The sequence below is a fragment of the Zootoca vivipara genome, chromosome 2 (assembly GCF_965207765.1).
Source record: "Zootoca vivipara chromosome 2, rZooViv2.hap1.1, whole genome shotgun sequence".
NCBI classification, from domain to species: Eukaryota; Metazoa; Chordata; class Lepidosauria; order Squamata; family Lacertidae; genus Zootoca; species Zootoca vivipara.
This window is the reverse complement of record NC_142584.1, coordinates 83,149,002-83,164,799: the sequence shown is the minus strand read 5'-3', so window position 1 is coordinate 83,164,799 and position 15,798 is coordinate 83,149,002. Positions and strand designations below refer to the sequence as shown.

At 44.8% G+C, this 15,798-nt stretch overlaps 1 protein-coding gene across 4 annotated transcripts in view; it reads right to left on the bottom strand.

Moving 5' to 3' along the window:
- PLXNA1 (plexin A1) overlaps positions 1–15,798 on the bottom strand; it is a 298,287-nt gene that overhangs the window by 235,463 nt on the left and 47,026 nt on the right. For all 4 annotated transcript variants that reach the window (XM_035106479.3, XM_035106473.3, XM_035106478.3 and 1 more), the window contains exon 2: positions 13,840–15,191. In XM_035106479.3, coding sequence (XP_034962370.3) covers positions 13,840–15,018 — 1,179 coding nt within the window. In that variant the 5' untranslated portion in view covers positions 15,019–15,191. The remainder of the gene's footprint in view (positions 1–13,839; positions 15,192–15,798) is intronic.

Genomic DNA, 15,798 nt, shown 5'->3' with positions numbered 1-15,798 from the left:
TGTTCACAGAACAGTTGCGAGGCTGTTCAGGTCTCTCTGGGAGACCGAGAGAGGTCTGCAGAATAGCTTCATAGAGTGCATTTTTAGAAAGCCATATCCAAAATAGAGAGGAAACCAGCAAGGCTTATCTTCCCTTACCTTTCACGCAAGGGAAATGCCATAGCATTTATTGTACATGCGTTTACTGATATGTGGCTTCTAAAACACTGGGGGCGGGGGAGAGAAGGTGTGTTAGCCCAAAATGCCAAAACAGTGAAGGGCAGTTTTAATACTCCCAATCCATCTGCAGGCCCTCGCAGAATAAACTAATTTTGTTTCAGCTGGAAACTCCCTTTCTGTATTCAACCAGCTAGGCCAAAGGACTATTGTTTGCAGGGTCACAAACTCCTGCAGAGACAACCTTACCTATGCTTGCTCAGAGAGGGGGAGAGAAAGCAATCGTATCTTAGCATGCTTCCAGGCAGTTACCTCCCACTGTAACTGTAGTTTTAAAAAATGAGGTACAGTGATACCTCTGTTTACGAGCATCTCCAATTCTGACACTTCCAAAAACTGGTGCAGTCTTATTTGTAGGAAAGTGATTCTAACTCTGTAGGAGTTTGGACTAATAACAACTTGTATTGTTCTCTCCCAAGCAGCTGGTAGATGGCCAGGTAAAGTGGAATCCTAGTCTCCCCATACCATTTGTCATTTGGACATTATTGTTACAGTCATATCTTGGAAGCCGAACAGAATCTGTTCCAGAAGTCCGTTCGACTTCCAAAACATTCGGAAAACAAGGCACAGCTTACGACTGGCTGCAGGAAGGTCCTGCAGCCAATCAGAAAGCCGTAGAACTTTCCAAAGGTTCTAAAGAACATTTGTAACACGTTCAGGTTCCAAAGAACATTTGCAAACCGGAACACTCACTTCCGGGTTTGCAGCGTTTGGGAGCCAAAGAGTGCAAAGGTGTTTGGCTTCCATGGTACGACGGTATTAGTTAGTTAGTTGGTTAGTTAGTTAGTTAATTTATTGATTGATTTAATTTATATACTGCCCTATACCTGGGGGGGTCTCAGAGCGGTTCACAGACATCAACCTAAAACAACCTATTTCACATTTGAAATGAGGAAACAAGGCCTGAAAGGGCCAAATTGCCCAAACACACTGCTTTCTGACCAAAAGACGAACACGTTGGGCAAGATTTTTTCTGCCTTTGCCTAAGCTGAACCCTAGTCTGCCAAGCTGACAGACAGTTGCCTCCAGAACTGAGGTTCACCAACATTTTGATTTTTAAAAAAGGGAGGCAGGGAAACTGCAAGCGATTAAGGTCTGGAGAAGTCCTCTTCTTTCCCCCTCAGCCTTTTCATTCATATAGTATACCTTGAATGAGATCCTCCTTGCAAGCATCCCGTGAGATGCCCCAGCCTAAGTCTGTCACAGGGAGGAGGCAAGAAGGATGGCAAAATGTCTGCAGTTAACACGCAGTGTGTATGCTCCCTTTGGCTCTGGGGCGGGCCTAGCAGCTTGGTACTAAGAGAGGATGACAGGGAGATGTGGAGAAAACACCACAAGGAAGGAGGGAAGGAGGGGTCAGGAATGGGGAAATTCCTTGAACCATGAAATCTGTTCCTATCTCCACCTCAGCAGGAAGAGAGCTGTTGCCATGGCAACCTCTAGTCCAGCAGTCTCTGGCCATGAATTTCAGGGTCTGGGGGATGCAGAGAAAACAGAGAGGAAGACCAAAGAGAGTACTCAAATACCATGAATGGCAATGTGTGAGTTGAAATACCCACAAGGTACATACCGAAAAACCCTGGGCTCTGCTAATTCCAGCAGAATACAGCAGTACGGTAATGAAAGAGATACCGTTCCCAGCAATCTTCAGTGGGTTCACTGCACACCCAGAATGGACAACTGCCAAGCCAAGCCAAGAGAACACTGCTAAAAGGGCCCAGATGCACTTAGAAGTACACAGGATCCTAGCAAACAGGGAATTGCATCCATGGGCATTTAAATTTGCAGGCTGAAGTGGAAGTGCAAAGGGGGCAGCTTTAGTTAGCAATGTAGTAAGAGCTTCACATCTAGGACATGTATATGTGCACATATTCCTTAAAAAAGAACACATATTGAGGGTGGTGAATTAATTGGCTTTGAAAAATATTTGACTAAGTTATATATGGATAGCAAGTGACTATCTGTGCACAACTCTCAGCTCATATGTCACTATCGCACCTCCTTCCCCTTTCTTCTATGTGCTCACCGCCAAACCGCACATTCAGGGCAGAAAAGTGGGGTAGCCAATCTGTAGCCAGGCCTAACCCATACCATACAGGCCACAGTCTGCACTGTCCCGTAGGTTCTGTACCCACCAATGATATAATCAGCATGCTCCAGTCCCTAAAAGCCAGCCCAGGGTACAAGACCCCCGGCAAAGGTACACAGGCTGTAACCCAATGCACACTTTTAGTGGGACTTAGGCATGATGTGCATAAGTTCACAATAGCCTAATTTTGGATGAAACCTAGACACAGGTACAGAGATCGAACATCTGTATGGAATTTCCCAAGGAATTCCCCACACCTCTATTTTTTATCATACCAACTCTGATTTACAATACAACCAGAAGTACTATCTAAGCAGGATGTGAGAGGCGACAGCAGAATTCTATTTCTGACAGAAATTTTCCAGATAGTTTAAGCCTGACACATAGCTTTCAAATAGATGCTCGTTACTGAAGCTTGCGTGACTGCCTGCTTGTGTAAACCTTTGTCTGAAGCCAAGCAGAGAACAGGAGACCCAACAATATCAACAAGGGGAAACTACAGAGACCAGATTCCCTCCTTCTTACCCTTCAATCTCTGTGGCAGTCATGAATAGCTGGACATAACCGGGGGGGGGGGGAGGACTTAACAAGGATTCTTGGGGCTAAATGTTCCTAGGCTACCTCAAAAGCTTAAATATCACAAGCTTCATAATCTAATCATTAGAACATTCCTGAAAAGTAATCGTAAGTAACAAGCACACGGCTCCTTCCTACTGAAAACAAATACACTCAAAACCTTACTGTGATATTCCCAAATGGCACCAAAATCCAAATAAATAAAAGGTCACTTGTGTATCTGTTAAATCTAACTACTACTATAAATCCCTGGCAACAGAATCATGATTTCTGAGCATTTGTAGGCTGGCAGTGCAGGAAATGGATTAGAAGTAAACAAAAATTGGTGCTAATACAAACACAGCTTTGGGGCAAGAATGGACACTTTGTGAAGACAAACCATTTATTTTCGCATCCTATTTGTATCCAGCCGGGATGCCTTTTTAACCATGCAGTTATGTGTGGTCTTTCAGGCCCAAACCCCTGCTTGCTTTCCTGTGGGTTGTTTTCCTCCCGCCCTTGTAATGCCTAGCATAGAACAATACCTCTCAAGTTGTGCAGTTAAAGGGCCTCAGCAGGCAGCCACAGAATTGCAACAGTCACTCACAGACCCGCACCTTTGAAGGCAATAACAGCTAACCCCTGACCCTCTGCACTTCAGTAAACAGGGTGATGGAGAAAGCAACTTAAAAACAAAATTAAAAAAAAATCCAGGGAAGCTGAGGAAGCCTACTCAGACCCAGAAAACCAATTCACAGCTGTGGCTCCTTTTGCTTGCTCAGCTGTTCCTGAATCCCCATAGCTCATTTTAACAGAGGTTTGTGATGAGGAAGCAGCAAATAATAAATAGTAGTAATTAGGCCTGAGAAATAATTCACAAAGTCGACAGAAGGGGACCACTTTAGCTGCAGACAGGAATGACACCTTTCCCATTTTGGTTGAGGAGGAAGAGGGCACTGCCCAATTGTTTATTTATACACGTTAATTAATTATAAAAGACGAATCTCTAAATTTACCGACATTCAGAAGACAAATATTTAAAAATACTTAAAAGCCAGGACAGAATGCAATAAAGGCATACATAAAAATGTAGAAGAAATACCTAATTGTTCTGCATAGTTTAATGCAGGGTCACATCTTAATGTGAAATATGCAGTCTAAGAGAAGCACAGGGTGGAGCAAGAGGGGGGACTCTGCCCCAGGATTGTAATGAATTATTCTCAAGGGGTTATATTCAGCCCATGTGCTCCATGGAGTTCTGAAAATTTAGCCACGCACAGACACTAAGTAATAATAGAGCTAATACACTTTTGAATGTGACATCCCCATCATTATTCCATGGACCTTTCACCTTGGTCACATGACCTCTGCCCTGCAAGGCCTATGCATTACGTCTTAATTTCTTCAGCTCTTAGAATGTATAGCTTGGTAGTAGAAAAGGGGTTATAAAAAAATTCTACTTCCAGAAGGGCTGGAGCATAACCAATGAAGGTATTTAAGCTCTGGCAGCACCTCTCAGCCAATGCAATCTTTGTTCCACACTGCTCTCCCCACTCCAATTTGCAGCTTCCTCAACCTCATCTGCTGCTGAATATGCAAGAGCATAAATGTTTATGGTGTTTACTCTTCTCTGCTTTGTCTCAACAAACTCTCTGGGAAGCGACAAATACAGCTGCATTCCCGGGCTGCGGAAGAGTGCCTGCCACCCGCCTGCCATGCTACACCGACACCACCTCAATAAATAATTATGCCAGCAATTAGCTTGTTAGCAGCAAAATGACTCGTTAGGGATGCACAGGCAGGTGCCACACCAATAAGAGGCCAGATCCAATCGGACTATTTGGTGGGGAGAAAACAGATTTGGGGCGGTTTCTGAGAGCAGAAGGGCACGGGCTGCAATACGAAATTCTCATACTGGTCCATCAGAGCCAGCCACATCATGTAGGGCAGATAATTCCTTCCTGACAATAGTACATTTCTGAAGCACAAGGTCACTTACATCCACACTGCTTGCTAAAGCAGACATCCACCTCTCAGGTTAACAAGAGCCTTCACTCTCCTGCCAATAATGAAGGGAAATTGGCATGGTTCACAGCAGGCCCAACCTCACAACTACCTAAATCACATTCTCCAGCTGTACCTGTTTTTCCACTACATAGGCACAGAGAGCCTGTGCACACTGAATCTGCCATTAATAGTGGGGCTTAGCTTCCAGTTGTTATTGGCTGGCAGAATACTATTTTTTCTCTGGGCATTTGTTTGCCTTTTGGCCAGACTCAGCTGAAGGACACAAGAGTTCACACAGAGAGCGAGAAAGCACTTTGCCAGGGTGAAACGTAGATGTCTTCTTGATTCATTACTTTACTTCAAGCCCACTTATGAGGGCAATGAAGGAGTGGACAGGAAAGACAATATTCATTCGTTTGGCTTTATTAAGTGGCTAGCAATTCAGCTGTCCCTTAGGGCCATTCATTTCCGGGCTTCCTGACATCTTCAACAGAAAAGAGAACTCTATGAACACCCTTGTTTCATTTCACTATAAATGTTATGCTGGGACTTAATTGTGAAGGGCTGACAGGAAATAATCTTATTGCGAAGTGTAAGGACCTTAGTCCTCAACTTAAATGTTTCTTACAGGCTGTGATTCAAATCCAAGTCTTTAATATACCAGAAGCAAAATAACATGATTTCAAAGGGGATCAGTTAAGGAGTAAATTACTTTTACCGCAACTCCACAACACAGTGTTCATTGCAGACTGCATATCTGGTAAGCTACCAGGTCTGATTCAAGGTGTTGACTTCAGTCTACAAAATTCCTTAGAAGTCTGGGGCCTAGGTACTTGACCGAATGCCTTTCCTGAGGCCTGCCACCCTGAGACTTAAGATCTTCCAGAGTGTCCCTTGTGGCATGCAAGACGGTGGCATGAGACCAGGCATTCTCAGCGGCAGTGCACTGTTTATGGCATTTCTTTTCACTTGAGATACAACCATCCTCCACATTAGATATATCCAGTGTTAGAAACTCAGATACATAAGCTAGATACCAAATGGCACCTTAAACTTAAGCCACCACAACAGAATGTCTATTCACCAGAAGGCTGGACAAAATGACCCTTCCAACGCTACAATTCTGTGTTCTCAACTACATTGCTTGACTGTAGCTTGCTTGGTTGGACAGTGTTCTCAAAGCTACCAACATGAGTTTGACCAAACTGCGGGAGGCAGTGGAAGACAGGAGTGCCTGGCGTGCTCTGGTCCATGGGGTCACGAAGAGTCGGACACGACTAAACGACTAAACAACAACAGCTTGCTCTTTAAACAATTCACCTGTCCTAGTATGCAACAAGTAGAAACACACATAGGGGAGATGGAAATGGAATTAACTATGGATTAAGACAGAGGTTTTTAAACTGTGGTTGCCAACTTGGCACCCAGAAATCTCCATCGTTCAGTCAGGACACTGAAGTCCAGGTTCGAGGGCCTTCTGGTGGTTCCCTCGCTGTGAGAAGTGAAGTTACAGGAAACCAGGCAGGGGGCCTTCTCAGTAGCAGTGCCCTCCCTGTGGAACGTTCTCCCATCAGATGTCAAGGGGATAAAGAACTATCTGACTTTTAGAAGACACCTGAAGGCAGCCCTGTATAGGGAGGTTTTTAATGTTTGATGTTTTATTCTGTTTTTATCTCTGCTGGAAGCTTCCCAGAGTGGCTAGGGCAACCCAGTCAGATGGGTGGGGTACTGTTGTTGTTGTTGTTGGCCAGGATTCACACTGGAACAGGAAGAAGATAGCAAGAACCACAAGGCAACTCAGAGTGTTCAGCAGAGCATCTCAGCCTGGGTCACATTTTCAGTCTGATAGATTCCTGGTTCCAAGCCAGTGAAGGAAAGAAACAAACAAACAAGATGGAATGAGTTCTCCAGCCAATGTGTTCAGTTCCTCAGTATTGGGGGAAGAAGTACAAACATCTCCTGAGCTCCAAGCCAAGCCTGGCAGCCTCTCCTCCTGGATCCAAGGCAGCTCTGAGCAGTTCAAGATTGCCTCCAAGCACCAACGCATCAGGCATCCTAAAAGCTATAACAAGGCCACTGGCAAATGACTATGCACTGGTTCACACAATTCACTTTCTCTTGTGCAAGAAGTCCTGGTCCCTCTCAGACATGTCCTTGTGTGGACAAACATAATGTGTGAATCTAGCCAGCACATATCTGGCCAGCAGCACATACTGTGGTTGCAACAGCGCTTTTTCCAGCTGTTGCTATTAGTGATGGGTGAACTCCTCTCAGCTCGATGCAGAATTGGGTCAGCAATTACAAGCGTCATTGGAGAACACTAGAAAAAAATCATGGTTGGCGTGTTTTTTAAGAGTTCTAAATTGATTCATAATGCTGGCTGCACCATATCATACTGCCTTATCATTTTCAATTGTCCCTCATTTATTTTTTTGTCCAAGACACAGACACTAATCACAGCTATGCAAACACCCCTTGAGGGTGATTTCTAAGGCGCCAGGAAACTGCAGCGAAGCCCAAGGAGGCTCCAGAGCCTTGAGAGAAAAGGGTGCTGTGCAACCCCTGAACTTGTCTTTATTTGACGCTGGAGCTTTGGAGAGAAAGGTTTTTTTGGGGGGTTACTCCTACAGTTCCTTGGAACCTTAAAAAAAATATTCATCACAAGTGCTTGCTTAGCTCTGTGTGAGCTGAGATTAGTGTCCAAGGCTATGGATCCAAAACAAGAGCACATTCTGTACACATGCAAAGTCACGTCATACATTTTGGACTGGAGAAGAGATTCTCAAGGAAATGGAGTTCGAGTTGTAATGAGTGCAAGCATTATGGGGAAAATTCACATTCCAAAGCAGGTAATTGCAAAGCTGGGTAACATCACTAGCTGCAATCAAGGGATTTGCTGCAGCCTGTATCGACAAACGCCAAGCTCACACACTGCTTTGTCCATGTAAAATGTGTGCCTGAGGAGTGTGAAGAAGGGGAAGGAGAAGAAATAATATTCTGTGAACCACCAGCTCTGATACATAAAATGACACTAGACTGTGCCCATGCCCCAGGAATGTGAATAACTCTTTGCAACAGAACAGGCCATGAATCCAAAAGCCCTGTTGTCTTGCCCACATTCTCACCCTTGCTTGCTCAGTCATGCTGAATCAATTGCCATCAATAAAAAACAAGCCTTCCTTTGGGAGGAAAGCCTGTAGAGCTGATGAAAAAGGATCTTTATAAAGCCATATGACAGGGCTCAAAGCAAGTGGATGAAGTTCATTTTCAGTCCTTCCTCCCCTCTCCTGCTCCTCCACTTTTCTGACTGTCATGAGATTAAAGGCCTTTCCATGCAATCAGTTTCTGCAGCATAAATGGACATATTTGTTTCTCATTTGCTTAGCAGAGGAAACGTTCTTTATTGCAGGGATATTGCACTTTTGCCGAGCACTTAAAAGTGCAATATTTTATACATGGGAACATGAGATTCCCACACTTCCAAATACTATCTTCATTACTGCTGTGGTTGCAGTTGCTTCACGGACATCTACTATATAATATGCTATTTAAAAGCCTGGATAGTCCTACCCTTGATCTCACCCCAGTAATACAATGTAATTCTAATGAGCAGAAGACTGGACCAGTGGCCCAGGTCAAATTCAGTGGAAACCACCAACAAATGAGTCACTGATCAGTAGTATTTCCCTCCCAAGCAAGCAACAACTCTGCAGAGCTTATAAAATACTAATAGCACAAGCAACATTAGGGATAGCTCTTTGCCTCTGGACCAAATCCCTCACATAATCCCCACCCCTTGCTAAAGCTGTGCATGCACACATACGGTGTGCTTTTTGAGAAGGTTTGAGATCTCCAAACATGCAGTGGTTCCGTTTCAAGATTGTGCAGGATCGCCAATCACACACTTCTGCATGCTCTGCCTTTTGGAAGGCAGGGGGAATGGAGACGATTCCTTCGGTTCTGGTGGTCCCAAGACTACAGCCACATGCTCAGAAACATCCTCTTCCCTTCCACGGCCAAGCAATTCAATGTGGAAGAGCAGGACATCCTGCATAAATCAGACAGGGAACCAGAATCTGTTAGGAAGTAAGGTCTTTCAGGCTTTCCTGTTTCTAGCAAAGTTTGAACCAAGGGACTGGCAAGAACTCTTTGCGGAGGGGGAATTCCTGGCAGCTAGGGTCTAACATCACCAAGGACTTTCTGGAACAGCGAAATCTGCCCAACACCAGAATGTGAGTGGCGAAAAGCAGCTGTCTTCTTTCCTGCTCACATGATGCCCTTAACTGTCTCTTCCCTTCATACATTCACAGTCACATTCCTTGTTTTGCATTCCTTGTTTCTGCTTCCCGCCTACTTTGCTCAGGGCAGACCTCGGGGGAATGGCAGCTGATCTGAGCTACACTTGGCTCCCCAAACCTGCACTGCAAGCCAAGAAAGATGGAGAGAACGAGGGGAGGGGAAACAAGAGAGCAGAGAAAATCTTCTCCCTCCCCTGAGTCAGCAGTTATGTGACCCAGCAGGCAGCTGTGTAACGATTTCATCATTTTCCACCGAAATTGAATTAGTTTGAAGCCAAAATCAGATTTGTGAGCCCAGCACTCTTGACAGCAAACCCTTTACTTTGTCAGGCAGCTGTTAGCTGTTTCCCTCAGAACTCGGAAAAGGAGGAGAAGGAGGGGCTGCCTGGGACAATTACAAATGGATGCCTGTGCACAAACTACTCCAGGTGGGTGCAGCTGAACCACCTGCTCCCAGAACGCAGCCCCATGCTTCTGCCGCACCTGTAATTTATAAGAGGAAGGAGAAAGAGAGAGAAAGTAACTCAATTTCACACTCCTCTTTCTGCTGGACATCTAAACAAGGCAGAGTCCCCCATCAAGCTGCTGGTTCATGCCACAAGCCCATGCACCCAGCTCCGAAAGTCGTGCCTTGAAATGCACCTGCCTATGAATACAGAAGCATGAACACTCATTAGAGAGAGGAGAAGTGGCAATGCCTCAGCCCACAGCAAAGGCTGGGGAGCTTCTAGGATTGTGACAGTAGAAGTATCATATAGGGAGGGTGGGGGAAGAAGGCTACTGCTCCTCACCCCTCCCGCTCTCCCTGGATTTCAGGTGAAATTATCCCTAGGTGCAAGAAACCACGTGTTATTAAGATACGCTGCTTCTCTGCAGCTTAATCTTGAAAATGTCCAATCCTTATAATTTTGCTGGGTTTCTCTCTTTCCAAAACCCCCCAGCCCAAAGACTGGAATGCTCCTCCCCTCCTCCTTCCACTTTTACTCTAAAACCATATCCCTGTTATTATTCACTATTATTATTCACACACACCTAAAACAGCTAGGCACTTTGGAAAATTATTTTTAGAAGCCACACTGCTTGCAAGTTTACATTATAGGACATATAACACAGGAAAAAGGGAAGGGGGGTAATAAAATAGCAGAGGAGGCCGATCATAAGATCTGTACTTAAGAGCCGAAATGCATTTGTTTCAGCATCCTAAGGGCTTTAAAATTCCACAGACTACAAAGCAGCAAAAGCATTACCGTCAGCAGTTTCAGCTGCTGAAAGGAGCCACAATCAGAAGTTAGTTTCTGTTTGGGAACCACTCATTAGGTTTTCCCTCCTGACACGTGCACACGTCCCTCAACACCTATGTACAAAGCTCTTACTTAGCATCCGTAAGGCACCAGGGGGCTCAAACAAGAAACTGTAGCAGCAAGGCTTCCTTGGAGGTTTTTAAACAGAGGTTGGGTGGCCTGTTGCTTTGGCTGAGATTCCTGCGTTTCAGGGGATTGGACTAGATGACCCTTGGGGTCCCTTTCCAGCTCTAAGATTCTATGAAGCACAGGAGACTTACTTCCTGCACTAGAACAAGGATAACTCTCAAGCTAAGAGAGCTATTGGTCTGATCTTTGCTGTGTACTGCAGTGCCATGCAGGTAAATGGCCAAAAAGGGGTACTGCAGCTCATCAGTGCAGCCAGACCAGGTGATTTGTGGAGCCAATAGTGGCAAACATGGGAAGCTGCCCTAAACCAAGACACTGCAAGAACTGTCTACACAGACTTGTGGTGGTTCTTCAGGGTTTCAAACTGGAGTCTTTCACAGCTCTACCTTGAGATGCCTGGAGTTGAACCTAGAAGCTTCTGGATACAAACTATGAGCTCAGCCACTGAGCTACGATCCTTTCCCTGCCAAAAGCCTTGGTGGCTTTACAGAAACTGAGGAACCAAGCCTGCAGTAACAATCTGAACAAAACAGACTCACTTCCTGCTGCCCGTTGGAATGCTACGGTCTGCCCAACCTCGACGCCATACTTGATTCTGTCCCCTATTATTTCAGTCTGTTGCTTCAGACCTTAATTTCAGCCCGACCTGGACTCACATATGACCACTCCCAGGCCCGACCCTACAGGACCCTGACACCATGCCAGAGGGTTTCCACTCATCCTTTGGGGAATCTTTCCTAAAAAGAGAAGGAGGAAGGGAAGAAGAAGAGGTGTCCAAACCATGGCCAAGGATGGTTACTGTCTAATTTGCCGAAACAGACCTCCAATGCCCCTCTCCTTTTGTCTCCATTACCTCACAGCAGCTGTAAATCATTATCTATCATATTGTGAGGTGGAATACAGCCATGGAGATGTGGGTTCAAATTCCTCATTCAGCTATGAAACTCACTGGCTGAACTTGGACCATGTGCTATCTCTCAGCTACACTGCCACGCAACTACATTATGAGGACCAGAGGGGGTGAGGTTCTATGTATACTACACTTGAGAGCCTTACAGTGGAGTGTATTTCTCATTAACATGGGTTCATTGGAATAAGGAAGCACACCACAAGCTCTCGTTTCATGCTTTGTATCTCTGATCTCAGCTGTTCCTATCAGAGCTGTTACCACAATCACAACTGCCTACAATACCCTATCAATTCTGCCTCAGACACTCACTTATGAGCACAGTGTACTACCACTCCATCCATTGGACCAGAATTCTGTGGCTGACAGAAATCATGGGAAATGTAATTCCCACTGACTTTAAATATGTGCAGCAGCATCTAGGAATACATGTACCGTACCATAGGAACTACACATCCCATGATTTATGGTTCCCAATACCATACATGAACCTATAGGAACATAAGGTCTAAAATCTGATTAGGTTTTAGTGCTGATATGTTTATCAGCCCTGCTGATGTATTATGTTTTATGGCTTTGTATGGTTTTGATTTAATTACAATGAAAGCCTGCTGACGGGAGAACAGAGAAAGAAGTTTCTAAAATAAAATTTTACCGTAAATCCCGAGGTCCACTGCCATTGACACGCGGAGCTAGTGTTTCACCTGTAATATGTTTACAATAGGGAGGCTCCAAACCTACACACACACACACACACACACACACACACACACACAACACTGTGCTTCTTGTAAACCCATTAGAAACGCATTTGGAGTGGGCCAGGTCTTTAGCTGAATTCATTTACAAAATTTAATTTAAACAGGCCATTACAATTTGGAGAAGGGGGGTCAGTAGGCTAAATGGATCCATTAAGAATCACCCCAAAGTCCAAAGTAGGCTTGACTATATGGGTCTGGGGAGTGGACCTTTGGCATCTGATGTCCAAGCTCAGATTCTGCCACAATCACTATGTATATCTCCTTGCATTCAGCTAAGAGTTTTAAGTGACTGATATAACTATACCAATTTTCTACAACTCGGGATATGTCCAAGAAATCTTAAACTTGCCCATTCCACTCCCATTTTGAAAGATCTTTTACATATTACTCTCCTATCCTCGCTGCTAGTAGCTGAAATAGCCTCCTAGTTATATTTGATATTGTCTGGAAAGGAACCCAGCTATGCCTCATAAAACAAAGCAGGCTTCTTACCCTGCCTTGCCAAAGACTTAACACAATGGAACAGGGCAATAAAGCTCCTCTGTTTGCCATAGCAACAGCCTATGGGAAATGCTTCCCTCAGGATAGGCAGGCAACTTTCCCTCTGTTGAGAAAGAACATATCCAGACTCATAACTCTGGCTCGCTCCCATATCCCCCAGGGCAAGAGTTCACTTCTAATTGGCCTCAAAACCTGACACTCCAGTTGTGTTTCATATATACCTATGAATTTGAAGAGTCCTCTCACTGCCAGTATGAAGCTGCTATCTGTACAGCTGTCCTGTTCTCACATTCTCCCTAAACTACAGAATCAGAGGATCCCAAAGTAAGGATTTTGATTATCCCAATTTGGAATCAGATGGAGGGTTTAAGCAGAAAACAAGAGTCAGGACATCATCCTGGCCGGCTAATATTCCTGCCATATTATTATGTGGTGCTGAGAGGGCACTATGTTGTAACTTGAATAGAACTTCAACTCATCTGCAATTGTCATCACATCAGTGTATATCTAACAATTACTTGGGTCTGTATTTCCAGCAGGACATACGGTATCTCCTGTACATGGACACCTGTTTTTTTCCTAATTCATTCCAGTACTTGTCATGAGGGTAACAGTGGTTAGAATAAATGGAACATTAGCATGTCTGTTAGATGGTTAGTAGTCCACATGCTCCTACTTATTGCCTTTCTTCTCAATTCAATCCTTCTGAAAAACTGTCTTGGCAAGAATTTATGTGCAAAGAATCTCAAACACATTCCAAAATCAATGCAGTCCCCATTCCTCCAGCATAACAAACTTTATCTGGATAACTGAAGATTGGGAGAAGTCATTCGAGAGGCCTGGAAACTTCTCAGTGCCCAATAATTATCCTCATACCCCTTAACCAAAGCCTAAAACTCCAAACACCAAAATAACTGAGAATAGAATGGTCACGTGCTAATTGAAACAAATCCCAGATCTTTAAGCAGCATCTCCAGCTGCGTACTCAAGGACAGCACAGGTATCTCAGCTGATGGTTTGGATTTATCAGAGCAGAAAGGAAAAGGAGAAATGACAGAAGAGGAGGAGGACTTACTGAGTTTATGCATCCCAACTCCTTGTTCAAAAGCCAGGGCAGAGAAAGCTTCCCCTCCCCACGATAGCAAGACTGGATGCGCTCCTTGATCTTGTCTTTGATCTTCTTCAGTGTGAAGAGGCAAAGGACAGATTCCTTTGGTGGCTTCACCCTGTTCTTCTGGCCCTGAGAGAAGATTGTGAAGAGGATATCCTCCTGCTCTGAGATGCCCAACTGCTTGGCCAGTGCCTTTCCGGGCTTACTTAAGTAAGCGTCCTGAATCAGGCGATATTCAATGCCATCACGAATACAACCAATGGGGAATTCCACATATGAGTAGAACTTGGGATCATCTACACACAGCCGAACGACCTTGGAGGTGAAAAATTGCTCCCCGGTAGAGTCAGGCGAGGTAAGCTGGGTGTCCAGTTGCAAGGTCAGGTAATAGACAAACTGCTCACTGCTGAAGCTATAGATGTAGTAGATATCAAATGTGGGGAACTTGGACAGTGTGTCTGATGGAATCTTGAGCTGGGATGAGACAAACTCATCCTGATAAACAAAGCCAAACATCTCTGCATTCTCTTCACTCGCCATCAGTTTACGGCTGGACAGGGTAGGGAAGTACTCAGACTTGCCATCAATGGGTGTTCCAATGAAGAGCTTGTTTTGCCCATTCGGGACTTCAATGATGACGCCTGACATGGTTCCTGACTCATTGACGCTGGAGAGGTAGTGCTCCTTGCGATGATGGGGCTCACCCAACTTGAAAAGGTCGTCCAAACGCAGAAACTGGCAAATGCCCTGAGAAGCACTGCCACAGGCTATCAGTCGATTCCCAGAATAATCCACCAGCAGCAACTTGTTGACATTGTTGGTGCTGACTAGCCCATGTGGACAAGACTGCACACTAGGCGGTGGGTAGCACTTCTCATTGTCATCCACGGGCCCCGTGACATGAGTGCGCATCAGTGTCAGATCGTCTGCAAGCTTATAGATCCGGTTGACAGCACCCACATACACCTCCCCAGTTTTGTTGTGGACCACCAAGTGTGTCAAACTCCAGTCAGTGACCTGGAAAGTCCTAAAGGGAGAGTTGGACTTGGGGGTGCCTTCTTCCAATGGCAGCCAAGCACTCCCCAGAAGCAGCAAGGTCCAGATATTGACCGACAAATGGTGCTTTAGTCTCAGGAGCCACATGGCGAAAGAATCACATCCAGCAATGGTTGTGCATTAACCTATCCACCGGAAAAAAATGAAACAAAACAGAAGGCAGTGGAGAAGGGAAAGGAGCTGTCTGTGGAATGATGTCTCCTCTTCTTCCACCAGTCTCCACATTCAGGACATTGTGGGTGCCGGCATCCTGCTCAGTCCTAGAAGGAAACACAAAGTAAGCAAGGTTAGACAAACAGTTGAGCCACTCAGAACATAACAGCACAATAGATCCCCACAGTTACAAACATCTCAGGAATGAAGGTGGTTCAGATCTCTGAAATGTTCAGCTGTCTTGGAAGAAGCATTGCACAGAATTTGCTAATCATTCTACATTCTTCCCATTGACGTTCCCATGACCATTTTGTGCATTCACTACAGAAAATAATTGCTGAATTGTTTTGACATCTTAGGAGAGCTAAGATTGTTATCAGAAAAAGACAATATAGGCTTTCCACAAGGGGCATGAGCCTTAGAATCCTTAAGCTTGAACTCACAGTATAAAGGGAATAATAGTGTTATACCCTTTGGCAAAAGCTCAACCAAGAGAGAGAGAGAGAGAGAGAGAGAGAGAGAGAACTTTGAAGATCTGAAAATGGCTTTTAAAAAATAACATAAATGACTGGGATTAGATCCTTGATAACCCCTATTTTAGCACTTTTCAACCTTGCCCAGATGTCCTGTCTTCCTAGGTATCTATACTATCTAAACCAAGAGCCCTGTATGACAGTGTTTTTTAAAGACAGGGCTTTCATTGCACCAATTGAG